We start from the raw sequence: 18,983 nt of genomic DNA on the forward strand, positions 1-18,983 counted from the left end.
TACTGAGGCAGCCCTTCTCAAAATTAAGATTAATTAAGACATCATGCCCTACGGCATCCATTGTATGTAATGAATTAACTTCTCTCCTACACATCTAAAATGGTACTATGTACCTTTTAAGAATTGAAAAAAATAATTTTCTGTAGAGCTTAATTTTCTAATAGAATCTGGTTTGAGAAAGACTGATCGTGTGAAATATGTCACATGCCACTTAGGTAGGCGTAGAATATATAATGCAACACTAGGAAAGGTTACGATGATTTGGCACTGTAAAAAAAGAAATATGGGGGCGGCTGGGTTGCTCAGTCAGTTGAGCATCTGTCTCTTGATTTTGGTTCAGGTCGTGATCCCAGGGTTGCAGGATCAAGCCCAGGGTTGATCTCTTTGCTGAGTATGTAGCCTGCTTAAGATTCTCTCTCTCTCTCTCTCTCTCTCTCTCTCTCTCTCTCTCTCTCTCTCTCTCTTCCTCTGCACTCTGCTGCTCTCCACTGCTAGTGCTTTCTCTGTCTCTAAAAAAAAAAAAAAAAAAAAAAGAAGGAAAGAGATATAGTTGCCATGTAGTTAACATTCTGATCATAATATTATCAAGAAATCCAAACATAAAGAATCTCGGTTATTTTTCCCCACACATGATATGTATATCTCATTTCTTAAATATTTATACACACACAAATATATCAGTATTTCATTTGGGTTTATAGCTAAATGATTCTAATGTATACTAAATGTAGAATCTTTTTTTTTTTCTGTTACTTTATACCCATTTGAATGTAATTTGTGATTTAAAATTATAATGATAAGAAAGTGTTCTGAAGGGGCACCTGGGTGGCTCAGTTAGTTCAGCGTCTGACTTTGGCTCAGGTCATGATCTCACGGGTTTGAGCCCCACATCGGGCTCTGTGCTGACAGCTAAGACCCTGGAGCCTGTTTCCCATTCTGTGTCTTCCCCTCTCTCTGTCCCTCCCTGCTTGTGCTCTGTGTGTATCTCTCTCTCAAAAATAAGTAAACATTAAAAAAAAAGTTCTGAAATCTAGCATGCTCAGGAAGTATAGTGATTCTTAGTCATCCATGATAGCTAATGGAATGAAACCATACAGAGATACTAATTTTATAACAGTTATACCACAGTAAGATATGTTTAACAGCCAACCTATGTAAATGCAGCATAGTAGTTTGATGAATAATAAACGTATTTTAGAATTTTTATAATGGTTTTATGTTAGGTTAATTGTTCTTAACTAGGTTTCATAATATAGATGTATTATGTTCTAGACAGATAAGATTTTAACTTAAACTTTAATTGCCCAAATACTTAATTGAATGCTACTCTTTCCTATAGACAGTACTGAACAGATAGATCAGTTTAGGGTTTTTCTTCTTTGATATCTGCCTGGTTGATTACATTAACAAAGTATTATAAAGGAAAGTTATTTCTTTTAATGTATATTGTTTTAGATACTTAGAATTATTTTGTATTTCACTGGAAATCTTTTGTTTTTCATCTTAGCTTCTGCTGCTAAACCACCTAATGAAATTTTGAAAGAGGCAGACACAGATGTACAAGTTTGTCCTAACTATTCTATACCTCAAAAAACAGATTCCTATTTTAATCCCAAAATGAAACTAAATCGGTAAGATGAATTGAAAAAAGGGTTATGGGATGTTTCAAATGATTACAAATGTGACCTTCTTTTTATGTTCTAATATATTGAAATTTAAAACTGGGTACAGAATGAAAATCATCTGTTTTAGTATTTTTCAGAATGATTGTTTTCTTTTTTTCCTACCAAACTAATTTCTTTCTCAGTAAAATAGGCCTGCCTTTATATAATTAATGAACAGGCTGGTGCTTTAGTGGGCAAGTTTTATTTATGAAACCATTATTCATGGTGAATGCTTGTTTATAGAACCCAGTTAGATTGATAGTTTAATTTCACACATGTTTAGTTCTTGTACTACTAGGTAAAGAATATGTTACTACGTCTTCTTTCAAAATAGTTTGTATAGTAAATAGGAACCCTAATTCTTACTATTCTTAAATAAAATCTAGAGTGATGAAGCCATGATGCAGTAAGATTATTTCAGATTATTATACTTTTTTCTAGACAGCTAATATTTTGTACATTGGCTGCTTTGGCCAAGGAACGAAAACCTTTGGAATGTCTAGATGCCTTTGGAGCCACTGGTAAGTAATGAAGCTTTTTTTGGATCCCACTTTAATTATCAGATTTATGCAGTATCTTTTCTTGGAAAATTTATATGGATATTGTATCTAGCAGAATATTTTTACATAAAAAGTAAAGACCCAAGGTAAATATTTTTATTGTGGAAAAATTTCAAATGTATACAAAAGTAGAGTATAATAAATGAATCCCTGTGTATCTGTCACTCACTTCAAAAATTATCAACTTATGCTTGTTTGTGTATATGTATCTCATGCACTTACCCTTATACCTCCTCCACCATCTTTCATCCCTGTTACTTTGAAACAGATTACAAATAGGTCCTTTTATCTGTAAATATTTCAGTTGGATCTCTAAAAGATAAGGACTTTACAAAAATAAAACCTTGATACCATTATCACACATTGATATCATCAAATGTTTAGCTATGCTAAACATAGCTAGAGCTAGGCTCTCACAGTTTCTTAAAAAATCAAGTAGGAATTCAGATGAAGACTATGCATTTTCATTGTTTGAGATATCTAAGTGTCCTTTTGCTCTGTATTCATTTCCATCATTTTGTTTGCGTGTGTGATGATTATTTGTTGACATACAGCTTGTCTATATGTCTATTGTCTTTTCCAGAGTCTAGATTTTTGCTGATGGTATCTTCATAGCTCATAAAACCTGTTTCTTCATCTCTAGTATTTCTGTATACTGGTAGTTATCTCCAGTATTTCTGTGTATTGGTAGTTGAATCTTCAGGTTTGATGAGATTCAAATAGGATTTTTTTTTTTTTTTCAAGAATACTTGTTTACTGCAATTAGGAAGTATTTGATGTTTGGTTGTCTCTTTTTTTTTGTGATGTGATAAATTGCCTAGTCATTAGGCAGTGGGGTAAGGTGAAATTTTAAAGACTGAGAACATTTTCCTAAAAGAACTTAACAGTAAAGAAACAATCATGGAAGAGTAGAAAATTTCTAAGAAGCCACCTGTACCTAATCCAAGTCTTTCTTTTTAAAGGTTAGAGGAGTATATTCTTGGGAAGTTTGTAATAAAAGGATGAAAGCGTGAGTTAGCTCTCCTTTTCAAGTTCCTCTTCACAGGGAAAAGTAGTGGTTAAAAGCAATTTAATATCTTGCATAATCTGATCCCAACCTACTTTTCCAAATTTAGTTTTCAGCATTTTCCCTTGTACATAACCCTTTACTTTTTTCTCTTTTCTTTTTTTTCCTTTTTTTTTTTTTTTTTTTTTTTTTACATTTTATCTATTTCACTCATCCCCTTACCCAGCTCCCTTCTGGTGACTACCAATTTGTTCTCTGTATTTAAGAGTCTGCTGTTTTGTTTGTCTCTTTTTTTCCCTTTGTTTGTTTTGTTTCTTAAATTCCACGTATGAGTGAAATCTTGGTATTTATCTTTGCCTGTCTGTTTCACTTAGCATTATACTCTCTAAGTCCATCTGTGTTGTTGCAGGTGGCAATATTTCATTCTTTTTTATGGTTGAAAGGTATTCCATTGTATATATACCCCATTTTTATTCTATCAGTGGACACTTGGGTTGCTTTTATATCTTAACTATTATAAAAAATGCCACAGTAAACATAGGGATACATGCATATATTTTTTTGAATGTGTTTACATTTTCTTTGGGTAAGTAGTCAGTAATGGAATTACTGGCTCATGTAGTAATTCTGTTATTTTTTTGAAGAATTTCCATACTGTTTCCCACAGTGACTGCAGCAATTTACATTTCCACCCACAGTGCATGAGGGTTTCTTTTCTCTGCACCCTCACCAACACTTATCTTGATTTTTTTGATTCTAGCCATTCTTACAGGTGTAAGGGTGATACTTCATTTTTATTTGCCTTTTACTCATGATTAGTGATGTTGAGCATGTTTTGATGTGTCTCTTGGCCATTTGTGTGTCTTCTTTGGGACTCTTGACCACCTGCACCCAATTCTTCCACCCTCTGCCCCCAACTCTGGCAACCACAAATCTGATCTCTGTTTCTATGAGTTTGGTATTTTTAGATTCCACATATAAGTGAAATCATACAATGTTTGTTTTTCTCTCTTTCACTTAACATAGCGCCCCCACAGTTCATCCATGGTGTCACAAAAGACAGGATTTCCTTCTTTTTTATGGCCAAATAGTATTTTATTGTGGGTGTATATGTGTGTGTGTATATCACATTTTTTTTTAATCCATCAATGGACACAGGTTGTTTCCATTTCTTGGCTATTGTAAATAATGCTGAAATGAACTACTCTTTTTTTCACCTGAAATCATTAAAGCTAATGTTTGGGGAAGATCTTTTCAGTCCTTTCTTTTAATGTTCCTTTGTAAATTTATATCCGTTCATAGCAGTTAGTCTGCATGCTTCCCCATCTCTAAAATGTGAATATCAGAACTTATTTCACAAGCTTGTTATGAGAATATGAAAATTTTTGTAAAGACCATAGTGCATACTAGATGTTAAATATTTACATTTATGAGGCACATGTATGGAAAAGCTGGTCTATACTTTTAGTACATGGGGGTTTTCTAATCCACAGTGGCTGGGCCCGTGTCACCATCTCCTTTGCAATGAATGTCCCCTCTGACTCTAATCCAGTAGGTATAGAGAGCCTATGAGAAGAGGCTTTCTTGGTCTGAATTCTTGATCTTTGCTTACATATACAAAGTTGTTCTCTTCAATTCACAGTGATGCTATTGTGCAGTTTTGGAAAAATATTGGTCCAGTAAAGTTGTTTTCATATTTTGGTGCATTAGGTAAACTTTAGCAGTGGGAGGAGTTCCAACTTCCCACCCACCAAGCAGAGAACTCCACTCTTAGATTGTATGTTGGGTTTCTCTGTAAGATTTAGTTTGAAAAAAGCATTCCATTATAAGAAATTTTAAAAAAGAAAACCTATTCCCCATAATAAAGAACAAAAATTTTATTTGAATCTGGATTATAGAAAAGTTTTGGAAGAATTATTAATGGAAATCTGCTCAACACATTTTTTGTGTGTGGTTACTTTTCTTCAGAGGCTTTGTAGTGAGTAAGTAGAAAAAGTTATGTATGAAAATACTAAGATTTTGAAACATGTGTTTTTGTTTTTATAAAAGTATATACTTTATTATTATATAGTGTTTTTATTCTTTAATTTAAAAAATTCACTTTCTGGGGCGCCTGGGTGGCTCATTCAGTTAAGCATCTGACTTCAACTCGGGTCATGATCTCATGGTTTGTGGGTTCGAGCCCCGTGTTGGGTTCTGTGCTAATAGCTCAGAGCCTGGAGCCTGCTTTGGATTCTGTGTGTCCCTTTCTCTCTGCCCCTCCCCCACTCGCACTCTGTCTCTCTCTCAAAAATGAATAAATGTTAAAAAAAAAATTTTTTTTAATTCATTTTCCTTCAAATTTTTCCTAAGGGATAATGGGATTACAATGGGCAAAACATCTCGGAAATGCAGTTAAGGTTACAATTAATGACTTGAATGAGAACTCTGTGACACTGATTCAGGAAAATTGCCATTTAAACAAGTTGAAAGTGGTGGTAGACAGTAAGGAAAAGGAAGAGAGTGATGATATTCTTGAAGAAGGAGAAGAAAATCTTGGTAACATTAAGGTGACCAAAATGGATGCCAATGTACTAATGCATTTGAGATCCTTTGATTTCATGTAAGTGAAAAACTTTGCTGTGTCACTTTCTAAACTGGCCTGAATTGGGGGGGGGGGGGAGGGGCGGGTGTTGGAGGGGTTAAAAATTAAGATGGTTGTTTATTTGAATTAATACAGTTTTTTTTACCATTGGCCTAAGGAAAGCAGTAGGAACATTTTCTAGCATTTGAAATAAAATTCCTAAGCATGACAATTTTTCTCTAAAACTGATTGATTTTTATATGTCTAACATATCATATGGTCATTTTCTTACATAATTTAAAAACAGAATTATATGTTTAAGATAGATTTGTAAAATACTTTTGAATCCATGGAATTTTATCATTAGACATAATGACAATGGTACCATTTTGATTACTAGTATGATTTTAAATATGTCTGTATTCTTTCTGATTTTAGACACCTGGACCCTTTTGGAACATCGGTGAACTATCTAGATTCTGCATTCAGAAATATAAGAAACCTTGGCATAGTGTCTGTGACTTCTACAGATATCAGTTCTTTATATGCCAAGGCACAACATGTTGCCCGGCGTCACTATGGCTGTAATATTGTCCGAACTGAGTATTACAAGGAACTAGCAGCCAGAATTGTTGTAGCTGCAGTGGCAAGGTACCAGACTGACAGCAATGTGCCTAGTATGTTTGGCTGTGTGATAGAGCTACTATTACAAAAAGTGCCAGTTGCATTTTTCAAAAAATTCACAGGGTACAAATTCTGTATTCATGTCTGTGATCTTGATTTGTTTGGTAATCTTATGTCGTATCTGTTACAATTTGATTTAAAAACTTTTGTGTCTAGAATAGTTTACTCTCCAATGAAAAATTTTATTAAAGTAAGTAGTAATAAAGAAGAGATAAGAATGAAAGTTAACTTCAAATCAGTTATTTTAATAACGTAGGGTAGGTGGGGATACCACCGTGAAAAGAAAAAGCAAAGGTTGTTTTTAGATTTAGAAAAAAATCACTGTTTTATGTCCATTTCATCTCTTTACATAGTTTGAAAAAAATGATGGCTTATATGGGCGCCTGGCTGGCTCATTTGACAAAGCATGTAACTCGTGATCTTGAGGTCATGGATTCAAGCCCCACATTGGGTGTAGAGATTACTAAAAAAATAATAAACATAAATAAATTTTAGAAATGATGGCTTATATACTTGATTCTGCAAAGTGATCTCACCCACAAAACAAAGTTCTTTTTTCATCAGGATTTCTAAAGAAAGCAAGGAAGATTTCTTTGAGCACCAGTTTTATTCAAAAAATTATGCTAGAAGAAGAATATAACAATATAATATAAATTGACACTGAGAACATAGCTAATGCATGATCAGCCAGCTTGTTCACTAGCCTCACACTAGCTTTCACAGCAGTTAAATTGAAATTCCTACCTTAGCATAATACAGATTATTAAACTTTATAGACCTTTGGAGTTATTCCTAATTAGCTGAAAACTCTGATATTCAGTTTGTATACCTACTGAGGACCTAGTATATGTGCTTAAAAATGTTTATAATGTAACATCAACAAGTTGAAATTAATACATATGAAATAAGTTTAGTACATATAATTGCAAAGGGAAAACTACATAAATGATGTATCAGTTAGAATTTAACCCAAAAGTCTATAAAGTTAACAGTGTCAGGAACTTTGCCTATTCTTTTTCACTTAACATTCAGCATCTGGTATACTATCCTGCAGGTAGTACTCAATCATATTGTTTAGAAGAAGCTTTTATAGAAAAAAAATAGATGAAAAGAAAGGGTGGTGGTGATGACAAGAAACAAATTGACACTGAAAATCAGAGAACGTAGTCTTTTTTTTTTTTAGATGTTTATTTTTGGGACAGCATGAGCAGGGGAGGGGCAGAAAGAGGGGGACAGAGGATCCTAAGTGGGCTGCTAACAGCACAGAGCCCAGTGTGGGACTCAAACTCACAAATGGTGAGATCATGACCTAAGCTGAAGTCAGACGCTTAACCAACTGAGCCACCCAGGCACCCTGAGAATCTAGTCTTATTGACTAGTCTTATTGACTTATTTCCATAATGGAAAATGTCTAGTCACTAAAGATTCTATCAAGCATCCTTTATTTCCTGTGTTTCAATTTGTGTAAAGGTTATACTAATGATCTTTTAAAAACACTGCCACTAAGAATTGAATTTTCCGTATTTTCCCATAATCCATCCATAGTTTACTGTCCAATTAATATTGTCAATATAAAAATGCCAAAGAAACATGATGAGCCCCCAAAATAACTTAAAAAATTTTTGCAGAGCTGCAGCCCGATGTAACAAAGGCATTGAAGTACTGTTTGCAGTGGCTTTGGAACATTTTGTGTTGGTTGTTGTGCGAGTTTTGAGGGGGCCTACTTCTGCAGATGAAACAGCCAAGAAGATTCAGTACCTGATCCATTGTCAGTGGTGTGAAGAGAGAATTTTTCAGAAGGATGGTAATATGGTAGAAGGTAAATTCAAGCTTCTCTTGACTGTATATCGTGTTTATATACAAGCCTCCAATGAATAAGTCTTTATCACATCCCTAATTATACATGTTGTCCTTTGATTTTAAAGATTACAGTGCTAACTTTATTTCCTATACTGGATTTCCTTTCATCAACAGACAAGACATGCGTGTGAGTTTATTAAAGTTATTTACTCATGCTGTATTCAATTTATGCTCTCTAGCCCTGCCCTCTGTTGAAACATCTAGAAATAACTTAGATTCCACTGTCACTAATTTTAGGAACATAAGTCAGATTACCTCTTTGTCTGGGTGTTTCAAATCATTAATTTTATAAGAATAATTATCATGTTTCTGGCTGAATACAAAAACCATCAGTTATAAAATTCATTCAGTAAACACATTTACTGAGACTCTACTATATGCCAGGCATGGGGATCAAAGAAAAAGATGAGGCTTATGCTGTTTCTATTTTACTTTTCTGGGACATAGAAACAGTTGCCCATTATTTTCTGTTAGAGCCTTCACATTTTTTAAGAACTCTTTAGATATTAGAGTGTAACCCCAGTGATACAAATTGCAAATATTTTTTCTCATTTTATCACTTCTGTTGGCATCTATTTTTTAGTGTTATTTTGATTGCATTAAAGAGGATAGATATCATTGTGGTTTTCAAGGTTCCTAATAACTTCATATGCTTTTCATTTGCACAAGTACTTTTGCTACAGTGTTAATTGATAGTGAGAATGGAAGGCATCCCATCATTGTTCCTTTAGTTCTCTGTGGTGCTTTCTGATTCAAGCATGAGATACCTGTCATTTATCATGTCAAGAAAATATCTTTCATTTCCAGTTTTACTGTATTTTAGCAAGATGTTGAATTTTGTCATGTATGTCAGCATCTGTGGAGATGATTGTGTGGTATTTCTCCTTAGGTCTACTGATTTGAGTAATCATAATAAAATTTCCCAATATTGAACAATTCTGACTTTCTAAAATAAACTACTCTGCCAGGAAGTATTTTCTTAAGATGGATTCTGTTTGCAGGGCACTTGGGTGGCTCAGTCGGTTAAGCGTTGGGCTCTGCACTGACAGCATGGGACCTGCTGTAGGTTCGCTGTCTCCCTCTCTCGCTGCCCCTCCTCTGCTCGCACTCTCTCTCAAAAGCTAATATATAAACAGGAAAAAAAAAAGATGGATTCTATTTGCTAATTTTTTTTAAGTTTTTAAATTTATTTTGAGAGAGAGGGTGAGAGAGAGCAGGGGAGGGAGAGAGAGAGAATACCAAGAGGCTCCATGCTGTCAGTGCAGAGCCCCATGTAGGGCTAGAACTCACGAACTGTGAGATCATAACCTGAGCTGAGATCAAGAGTTGGATGCTTAACCGACTGAGCCACCCAGGGCTCCCAATTTGCTAATTTTTAAAATTTTGTTTTAATATTCATAAATGAGATGGTATATAGTTTTCCTTTTTAGTAGTAATTTTGGTTGGGCTTTGGAGTCTGTTTAAAAGGAACTTGGAACTTTGCCCTGTTTTTCAGTGGTTGGGAACAGTTTTAGCTTTAGCTTTTCAAAATTATTTACATAGAGTTGAGCCAAGCGGTATTCATTGGTTTCTTTTAATTTTCTTGGTTTCTGTGGTTCTTGTTTTTTTAAATTTTTAGTGGCTGTCCTTTGCTTATGCTTTTGAACTTTTATCTACAGTAGTTGTTGTTTTTTTAATCAAACATTTTAAAGGATTTTTGACTTAATAATTTACTGTAAAGAAATTGGATTTATTTTTGCATTTTGCTTGCAATCATATAGACCTTGCAGAGTGTAAATGAGTCTTTCAAAGAAGTCAGTTCACTCAGAATTTTCTATAATTTTATCAACTTGTAATACATTGTTTCAAAAGTCAACTAGTTTCATAAGTCTTTTTTTTTATTTAAAAAAAAATTTTTTTTTCAACGTTTATTTATTTTTGGGACAGAGAGAGACAAAGAATGAACGGGGGAGGGACAGAGAGAGAGGGAGACACAGAGTCGGAAACAGGCTCCAGGCTCTGAGCCATCAGCCCAGAGCCTGACGCGGGGCTCGAACTCACGGACCGCGAGATCGTGACCTGGCTGAAGTCGGACGCTTAACCGACTGCGCCACCCAGGCGCCCCAAGTTTCATAAGTCTTAATAAAATAATGACCCCTGCCATACTCCCTAAAGTTACCAGCTAAAATATCAGAGCTATTTCTTCTAATGTTTACATCCCTATTTCTAAATGGCATGTTTATAGTACCTATAACTTCTTTCCATGGAAGAATATTCAGCTTCTTAAACCAACCTAGTCACATGCGTGTACCTCCCTTCTCCAGTGTTGGCTAAATCAGTATTCAGTGTTCATATTTTTATAAATATAAAACTATTGTTTACAAGTTGTATTAGTTATCTGTTGCTATGTAACAAATTAGTCCAACATTTAGTGGCTTAAAACAACATTTATTGTCTCATAGTTTCTCTGAGTTAATAATCTGGGCATAGCTTAGCTTGGGTCCACTAGCTCAGGGTCTCCAGGCTGCAGTTAAGGTGTTTGCCAAGGCTGCAATCAAAGCCTGACTGGGTTAGGATCTGCCTACAAGCTTATTCACATAGTTACTCCCTGGATTCAGATCCTTGTAAGTTGTTAGACTGAAGACCTCAGCACCTTACTTGCTGCTCAATGACTTCCCCAGTTCCTAATCATACATTCCTCCTTATCTAGTTTCTCATGGCAGCTTGCTTCATCAGAATGATCCAGCAAGAACCAGAGAGAGCGTGAGAAAAAGCAAGACAGAAGTCATGATATTTTGTAACCTAGTCTAATAATATCCATCATTTTTGCCTAATTTTAGTAATTAGAAATGAGCTCTAGATGTAGTGATCTCACACTTAAGAAGGGGAACTACACAAGGGTATGAAAACCAGGAGACAAGGTCATTTGCTATCTTATAAGTCTTTTCCAACACAGATGAACCAGTTAATATGCTGTAATAATGTTCCCTTTTGTAAATGCAACTCTTGGATAACTCTGGAATTAATCATTAGCTGTTTTTGTTCCTTTTTTTGTGTATGTGCACTTTTCATAATCCATTCCTAAACCCTTTGCTACAGTTTCACAGCTTCTTCCTGTGTGGGTAGGTGCATCAGGCTATCTTCAGTCCCAGTGTCACCTCCCTGGAGACAGTGCTCCCACTCTCCTCTGGGTGCTTTGTTTTGCAAGTCCGCTGAAAGGTGTCGTCCTGGGGCTTCCTTTTAACCAGCGTCTCGGAGATGTTCTTTGGCTTTCTCCTTCTGATGAGTCTCCTATATCTTGGCTCTTGTGTATTTTTCCACTATCCTTGTTTATTATCTCATCTTGAATGAACACTTTGTAGCTTCCTGAGAAGAATCACGTGGCCAAGTATAGAATTGTAGGTTATAAATCGTTTTTCTTCAGAATGCGTAAGGTATTATTGTATTCATTGTCTTCTAGCCTCCAATATTGAGAAGTCTGCTATTGTTCTTATATCTAGTCCTTTGTGTATTTTTCTCTGTGAATGCTCTTAAAACATCCTTTGTTTACCCAGTGTTCTAAAATAATTTTGTAATATGTCTATTAATTCATCTTTTTAAATTTATTGTGCCTGGATAATCTGTGAGCCCCTTAAGGAACTTGAGTTCTTTAGTTCTGGGAAATTAATTTTAATTCTGGTGTAGTTAACACACAGTACTATATTAGTTTCAGGTGTACAATAGCATGATTTATCAGTTCCATACATTACTAAGTGCTCACTAAGACAAGTGCACTCCTAATCTTCACCTATTTCACACATCCTCCTCAACCCACTTTCCCTCCGGTAAACCATCTTTTCTGTATAGCTAAGAATCTGTTTTTTTTGATTTCTCATTTTTTTTCCTCCCTTTGTTTGTTGTTTCTTAAATTCCACATATGAGTGAAATCATGTGATATTTGTCTTTCTCTGGCTTATTTCACTTAGTATTGTACTCTGTAAACCCATATATGTTGGAAATAGTGAGACTTTATTCTTTTTAATGGCTGGATAATACTCCATTTGTGTGTGTGTGTGTGTGTGTGTGTGTGTGTGTGTGTACACCATATCTTCTTTACCCACTTATCTATCAGTGGACACTTGGGCTGCTTCCATAGTTTGGTTGTTGTAAATAATTCTACAGTAAACATAAGGATGCATATATCTTTTTGAATTAGCGTTTTCATATTCTTTGGGTAAGTACCCAGTGCTGCAATTACTAGATCATAGAGTGATTGTAGGATAGTTCTATTCTTAATTTTTTGACAAACTTCTATACTGTCTTTTTATTTTTAATTTTTTTTAATGTTTCTTTATTTTTGAGAGAGAGAGAGACAGAGCATGAGCGGGCAGGGATAGAGAGAGAGGAAGACACAGAATCCAAAGCAGGCTCTAGGCTCTGAGCTCTCAGTACAGAGCCCGACATGGGCTTGAAACCACGAACCAGGAGATCATGACCTGAGCCAAAGTTGGATGCTTAACCAACTGAGCCTCCCAGGCGCCCTTTCTATACTGTCTTCTACAGTGGCTGCACCAGTTTGCATTACCACCAACAGTGCACAAAGGTTCCTTTTTCTCCACATCTTTGCCCACACTTGTTGTTTCTTGAGTTTCTTTTCTTTTCTTTTTTTTTTTTTGTTTATTTTTGAGAGAGAGAGAGCAGGGGAGGGGCAGAGAGAAGAGGGAGACACAGAATCCAAAATAGGCTCTAGGCTGTCAGCACAGAGCCTGACGCAGGACCCAAACCCACAAACCATGAGATCATGACCTGAACTGAAGTCTGATGCTTAACGGACTGAGACACTGGGGTGCCCTTCTTGAGTTTTTGATTTTAGCCATTCTGATGGGTGTGAGGTGATATCTCATTGTAGTTTTGATTTGCATTTCCCTGAGTGATGTTGAACATCTTTTCATGTGTTGGCCATCTGTATGTCTTCTTTAGATAAATGTTTGTTCAAGTCTTCTGCTCATTTTTAATTGAGTTATTTGGATTTTTTTGGTATTGAGTTGTGTAACTTCTTCATATATTTCGGATACTAACCCTTTATCATATATGTCATTTGTAGATATCTTCTGCCATTCCGTAGGTTACCTTTTAGTTTTGTTGGTTGTTTCCCTCAGTGTGCAGAAGGTTTTTATTTTGATGTAGTCCCAATAGTTTATTTTTGTATTTGTTTCCCTTGTCTCAGGAGACATATTTAGAAGGATGTTGTTATGACCAGTTTCAGAGAAATTACTGCCTCTGTTTTCTTCTAGGATTTTTATGGTTTCGAGTCTCACATTTAGGTCCTTAATTCACTCTGAGTTTATTTTTATGTATGATATAAGAAGGTAGGCCACTTTCATTCTTTCCCATGTAGCTATCCAGTTTTCCCAACGTCATTTGTTGAAGAGACTGTTTTTCCATTGCATATTCTTGCCTCCTTTGTTAAAAATTAATTTACCTTATATTTGCGGGTGTTTTTTCTGGGCTTTCTATTCTGTTCCATTGATCTCTGTGTCTTTTTTTATTTTTCCAATACCATACTGTTTTGATTACTACAGCTTTGTAATATAACTTGAAATCTGGAATTGTGATAACTCTAATTTTGTTTTTCTTTTTCAAGATTGCTTTGGCTACTCAGGGTCTTTTGTGGTTCCATGCAAATTTTAGGGTTGTTTATTCTAGTTCTGTGGAAAATGCTGTTGGTATTTTGATAGGGAGTCATATTTAAAAAAATTTTTTTTAAGGTTTATTTATTTGAGAGAGAGAGAGGACAAGAGAGAGCACAGGAGGGGCAGAGAGAGAGGGAGAGAGAGAGAATCCCAAGCAGGCTCCACACTGTTGGTGCAGAGCCCCACATGGGGCTTGATGTCAAAAACCATGAGTTCGTGACCTGAGCCAAAATCAAGAGTCAGACATTTTAACCAACTGAGCCACCCAGAAGCCCTCATAGGGATAACATTTAATCCATAGATTGCTTTGGGTAATATGGTCATTTTAACAATATTTGTTCTTGTAATCCATGAGCATGGATTTCTGTTTCTTTGTGTCATCTTCAGTTTCTTTCATCAGTGTTTTATATTTTTCAGAGAACAAGTCTTTAACTTCTTTGGTTAAGTTTATTCTTAGGTATTTTGTGATTTTTTTTTTGTACAGTTGTAAATGGGATTGTTATCTTAATTTCTCTTACCGCTACTTAAATAAGTGTATAGAAATGCAGTGAATTTCTGTACATTCATTTTATATCCCACAACATTACTGAATTCATTTACCAAGTTCTAGCGGGTTTTTTTGGTATAATTTTTTGGGGTTTTTTATATATAGTATCATGTCATCTGGAAACAATGAAAGTTTTACTTCTTCCTTACCAATCTGGATGCCTTTTGTTTCTTTTTGTTGTCTGATTGCTGTGGCTAAAGCTTCCAGTATTATGTTGAATGAAACTGGCAAGAGCAGACATGCTTGTCTTCTTGACCTTAGGGAGAAAGCTCTCAGTTTTTCCCCACTGAGTATGATGTTAGCTGTGAGTTTTTCATATAAAGCCTTTATGTTTCCTCTAAACCTACTTTGTTGAGGGGTTTTGTTTTGTTTTGTTGTTTTAGTTTATTTTGAGAGGGTGAGGGGAGGGTGAGACAGAGGATCCGGAGCGGGCTCTGTGCTGACAGCGGAGAGTCTGATGTGGAGCTTGAACTCATGAATCATGAAATCATGACCTGAGCTAAAGTCGGGGCTTAACCAACTGAGCCACCCAGGTGCCCCGAGTGTGTGTGTGTGTGTGTGTGTGTGTGTGTGTGTGTGTGTGTGTGTGTGTGTGTGTTTTAAGTTTATTTATTTTGAGAGAGACGGAGAGAGCACAGTCAGGGGAGGGGCAGAGAGAGGGAGAGAAAGAATCCCATGCAGACCCCATGCTGTCATTGCAGAGCCCAATGCAGGGCTCCATCTCATGAACCATGTGATCATGACCTGAGCTGAAATCAAGAGCCACTGACTGAACCACACAGGTGCTGCTCCTTTCAGCACTTGAAATAGGTCATTCCACTCCCTTTTGGTCTGCAAAGTTTCTGCTGAAAAAGCCACGGATGGGTTTATGGGGTTTCCTTTGTATGTAACTTTCTTCTTTGCTTAAAAATTCTCTCTTTATCGCTGCTTTTTGCCATTTAAATTACTGTGTGTATTCATGTACCTCCTTGGGTTGATTTTGTTGGGGGATCTCTGTGCCACCTGAATCTGGATATCTTTTTTCCACAGATTAGGGAAGTTTTCCACTATTTTTTCTTCAAATAAATTTTCTGCCCCTTTTTCTCCTCTTCTTCTGGGATCCCTATGATGTGAATGCTGTTGTGCTTGATGGAGTTGCTAAGTTCCCTAAGTCTGTTCTCATTTTGCAGAATTATTTTTCTCTCATCATTTGAGCTTGATTACTTTCCATCACTCTATTTTCCAGATTGCTAATTTGTTCCTTTGCTTACTTTAGCCATCTAGTATATTTTTTATTCCATTTATTGTGTTCTTCATATCTGATTGGTTCTTTTTTATCTCTTTGTTAAGGGTCTCACTGATGTCCTTTGCTGTTTTTTCAAGACAAGTGACTATCTTTATGATCATTATTTTTAATTCTCTTTTAAGAATATTACTTCTATCTGTTTTGTGTAGATCTCTTGCTGTGGTTTTGTCCTATCCTTTGATTTGGGACATATTCCTCTGTCTCCTTGTTTTGTCTCTGTGTGTATGTGTTAGGAAGGTCAGCTACATCTCCTGCTCTTGAAAGTAATTACCTTATGAGGAAAAGGTCCTGTAGTGCCCTGCAGTGTAATGCCCTCTTCACCAGAGCCCGGTGCTTCAGGCATGTCTTCTGTGTGTTAACACACCCTGCTGTTGTGTCCTGGCTGCTTTTCCCTTGAGTCCAGTCATCCACTGAGTCTCTATTTGCCTGTTATGGGCCGTGTTTGGTCCCCAGGATGGGGTGTGCAGTTTTAACAAGGTGCATGGCAGTCTGTTTGCAAAATGAGACCTGCAGGGACCCAGGGATGTATGTGTGGAGCGCACAATTTTAACAAGGTACATGAGGCTTCGAAAAAGCCTGTGTAGCCACTGCCACTGAAACTGAGGCCACACAAAACATATGGGTCAGGAGACCTAGTATTGCAAGGTTTGTACAAGTCTTCTAGGGGAGGGTACTTGCAGCCCTGGGACTGAGGCAGGTCCGGCTGGAGGGGTAGTGGTGTGGCGTAACAGGTTATGTAGTGAATGTCACTGGTTTCCACATAGCCATGTGTTTATGCTGAGGGTGGGACAGGGAGATTGTGCCTGACAGCTCTTTTGACCCTAGAGAAGTCCCTTGGCAATCCCTTCTCCTCCAGGACATGATCCAAAATGAGTAAACTACTCTCCCTCCCCATGTCCCAGGCATTTTCAAATTGCTGTTTCTACACTGAATCTCCATGGGCTTTTTTTAAGGACAGGGCTTTTTAAGGGCTCCATGCTCTCTTTAAGGGCAGGGACTCCACTTCCTGTTGCCCTCCAGGCTCTCCCAGAACCAAGTCCACTGATTTTTAAAATTCTGGGCTTTAAGTACTATTGGTTTTAAGAACTGATGAAATTCAAAGCCAAACGTTATGGTTATCTGTCTTCATTGAGTGAGCTTCCTTCCAGGTGTAATCATCTGTTCCTCTCCCCATGGCAGATGGTGACACTGTTTTGCTCCCCACTGCATTTCTGCCCTTCCTACCCTCTTCAGTGTGGTCTCTTCTCTGCCTTTAGTGGTGGAGTTTGTTTTTCCAGTCTTCAGGTCATTTTCTGGGTTATTTATGATGTAACTGTTATCTAGTTGTAGCCATGGGACGAGGTGAGCTTAACATTCCTCTTACTCTACCATCTTCCCAGCCCTGGAATATTTCTTTTCTTCTCTCTTTTAAACATTTATTTAGTTATTTTTGAGAGAGAGAGAGAGAGAGAGAGAGAGAGAGAGAGCAAGAGAGCTCATATACTCGTGAGCAGGCGAGGGGCAGAGAGAGAATCCCAAATAGGTACCATGCTGTTAGTGCAGAGCCTGACACAGGACTTGATTCCATGAACTGTGAGATCATGACCTGAGCTGAAATCAAGAGTCAGACACTTAACTGACTGAGCCACCCAGGCGACTCTTTTCTGTTCTCTTTTCTTTCTTTTCTTTTCATAGGTGAGGTCCTTCCTTTCGAACTTACATTTTTTCCAACTTTATCCAGATACAATTAACAAAAGCTGTGTCACTTTAAGATATACAATGTGTATCATTGATTTTATATATATATAGTGAACTGATTACCACAATAAGATTAGTTAACACTTTCATCACCTCACAGTTACCTTTGTGTGTGTGTGATGAGAACATTTAAGATCTACTCTCTTAGCAAATTTCAGTTATATAGTATAGCATTGTTAATTACAGTCACCACACTGTACATTATTAGATCCCCAGAACTTCTTCTCTTTATAACTGAAAGTTTGCAGCCTCTTACCAACATCTCTTCATTTCCCCTGCCCCCAGGTCTTGGCAAACACCAGTCTACTCTTTTTTTTGGAGTTCAACATTTTTAGATATCACATATAAATGAGATCATAAAGTATTTGTTTGATTTCTTTCAGCATAATGCCCTTAAGATTCATTCACGTCACAAATTGCAGGATTTTAATCTTTTTTTGTGGCTGAATAATATTCTATTATATATGTACCACATTTTCTTTTTTTTTTAAATTTACTTTTTCTTTTTTGAGTATAGTTGACACACAATGCTACATTAGCTTTAGGTGTACAACTTAGTGATTTGACAAATTTATACATTATGCCACAAATATAGCTACCATCTGTTCCAGTACCTTACCATTACAGTATCATTGATTGTATTCCTTATGCTGTGTCTTTTATTCCCTTGACTTATTCATTCCATAACTGGAGGCCTGTATTTCCCTTTCCCCTTCACCCATTTGGCCCAGCCTCCCATCCCCTCCCCTCTAGCAACCATCAGATTTTCTCTGTATTATAGGTCTGACTCTGCTTTTTGTTTGTTTATTCATTTCTGGGGCTTTTTTTAGATTCCACTTGTGAGTGGAATCATTTGTCTTTCTCAGTCTGACTTACTTCATTTAGCATAACACACTCTAGGTCCATGCAGGTTGTCTCAAATGCTACAATGTTGTCCTTTTTATGGCTGTGTAATGTTCCATTGTGTGTGGAGATATGGAGATGTACATATATCTCCATAATTTGGCTATTTGTAAATTTGGCTATTGTAAATAATGCTGCAGTAAACAGAGATGCATATATCCTTTCGAATTAGTGATTTTGTATTCTTTCGGTAAATACCTAGTAGTGGAATTATTGGAGCATATAGTATTTCTACTTTTAATTTGGGGGGGAACTCCCATACTGTTTTCCAGAGTGACTATACCAGTTTACTTATTATTTCTTGTCTTTTTGAGTTTAGTCATTCTGACAGGTGTAAGGTGATATTATGGTTTTGATTTGTTTCCCTGATGATTAGTGATGTTGAACATCTTTTCATGTGTCTGTTGGCCACTTGTATGTCCTCTTGGAAAAACGTCTATTCAGGTCTTCTGCCCATTTTTTATTCAGATTGTTTTTTTTTCGGTGTTGAATTGTAGAAGTTCTGTCTGTATATTGGATATTA

The 18,983-nt window shown here is 36.4% G+C and overlaps 1 protein-coding gene across 4 annotated transcripts in view; it reads left to right on the forward strand.

Moving 5' to 3' along the window:
* TRMT1L (tRNA methyltransferase 1 like) overlaps positions 1-18,983 on the forward strand; it is a 40,904-nt gene that overhangs the window by 12,132 nt on the left and 9,789 nt on the right. For all 4 annotated transcript variants that reach the window (XM_011291006.4, XM_003999251.6, XM_019821728.3 and 1 more), the window contains 5 exons: positions 1,508-1,631; positions 2,106-2,185; positions 5,583-5,832; positions 6,232-6,444; positions 8,106-8,296. In XM_011291006.4, coding sequence (XP_011289308.1) covers positions 1,508-1,631; positions 2,106-2,185; positions 5,583-5,832; positions 6,232-6,444; positions 8,106-8,296 — 858 coding nt within the window. The remainder of the gene's footprint in view (positions 1-1,507; positions 1,632-2,105; positions 2,186-5,582; positions 5,833-6,231; positions 6,445-8,105; positions 8,297-18,983) is intronic.

This window comes from Felis catus, chromosome F1 (genome assembly GCF_018350175.1).
Source record: "Felis catus isolate Fca126 chromosome F1, F.catus_Fca126_mat1.0, whole genome shotgun sequence".
NCBI lineage: Eukaryota > Metazoa > Chordata > Mammalia > Carnivora > Felidae > Felis > Felis catus.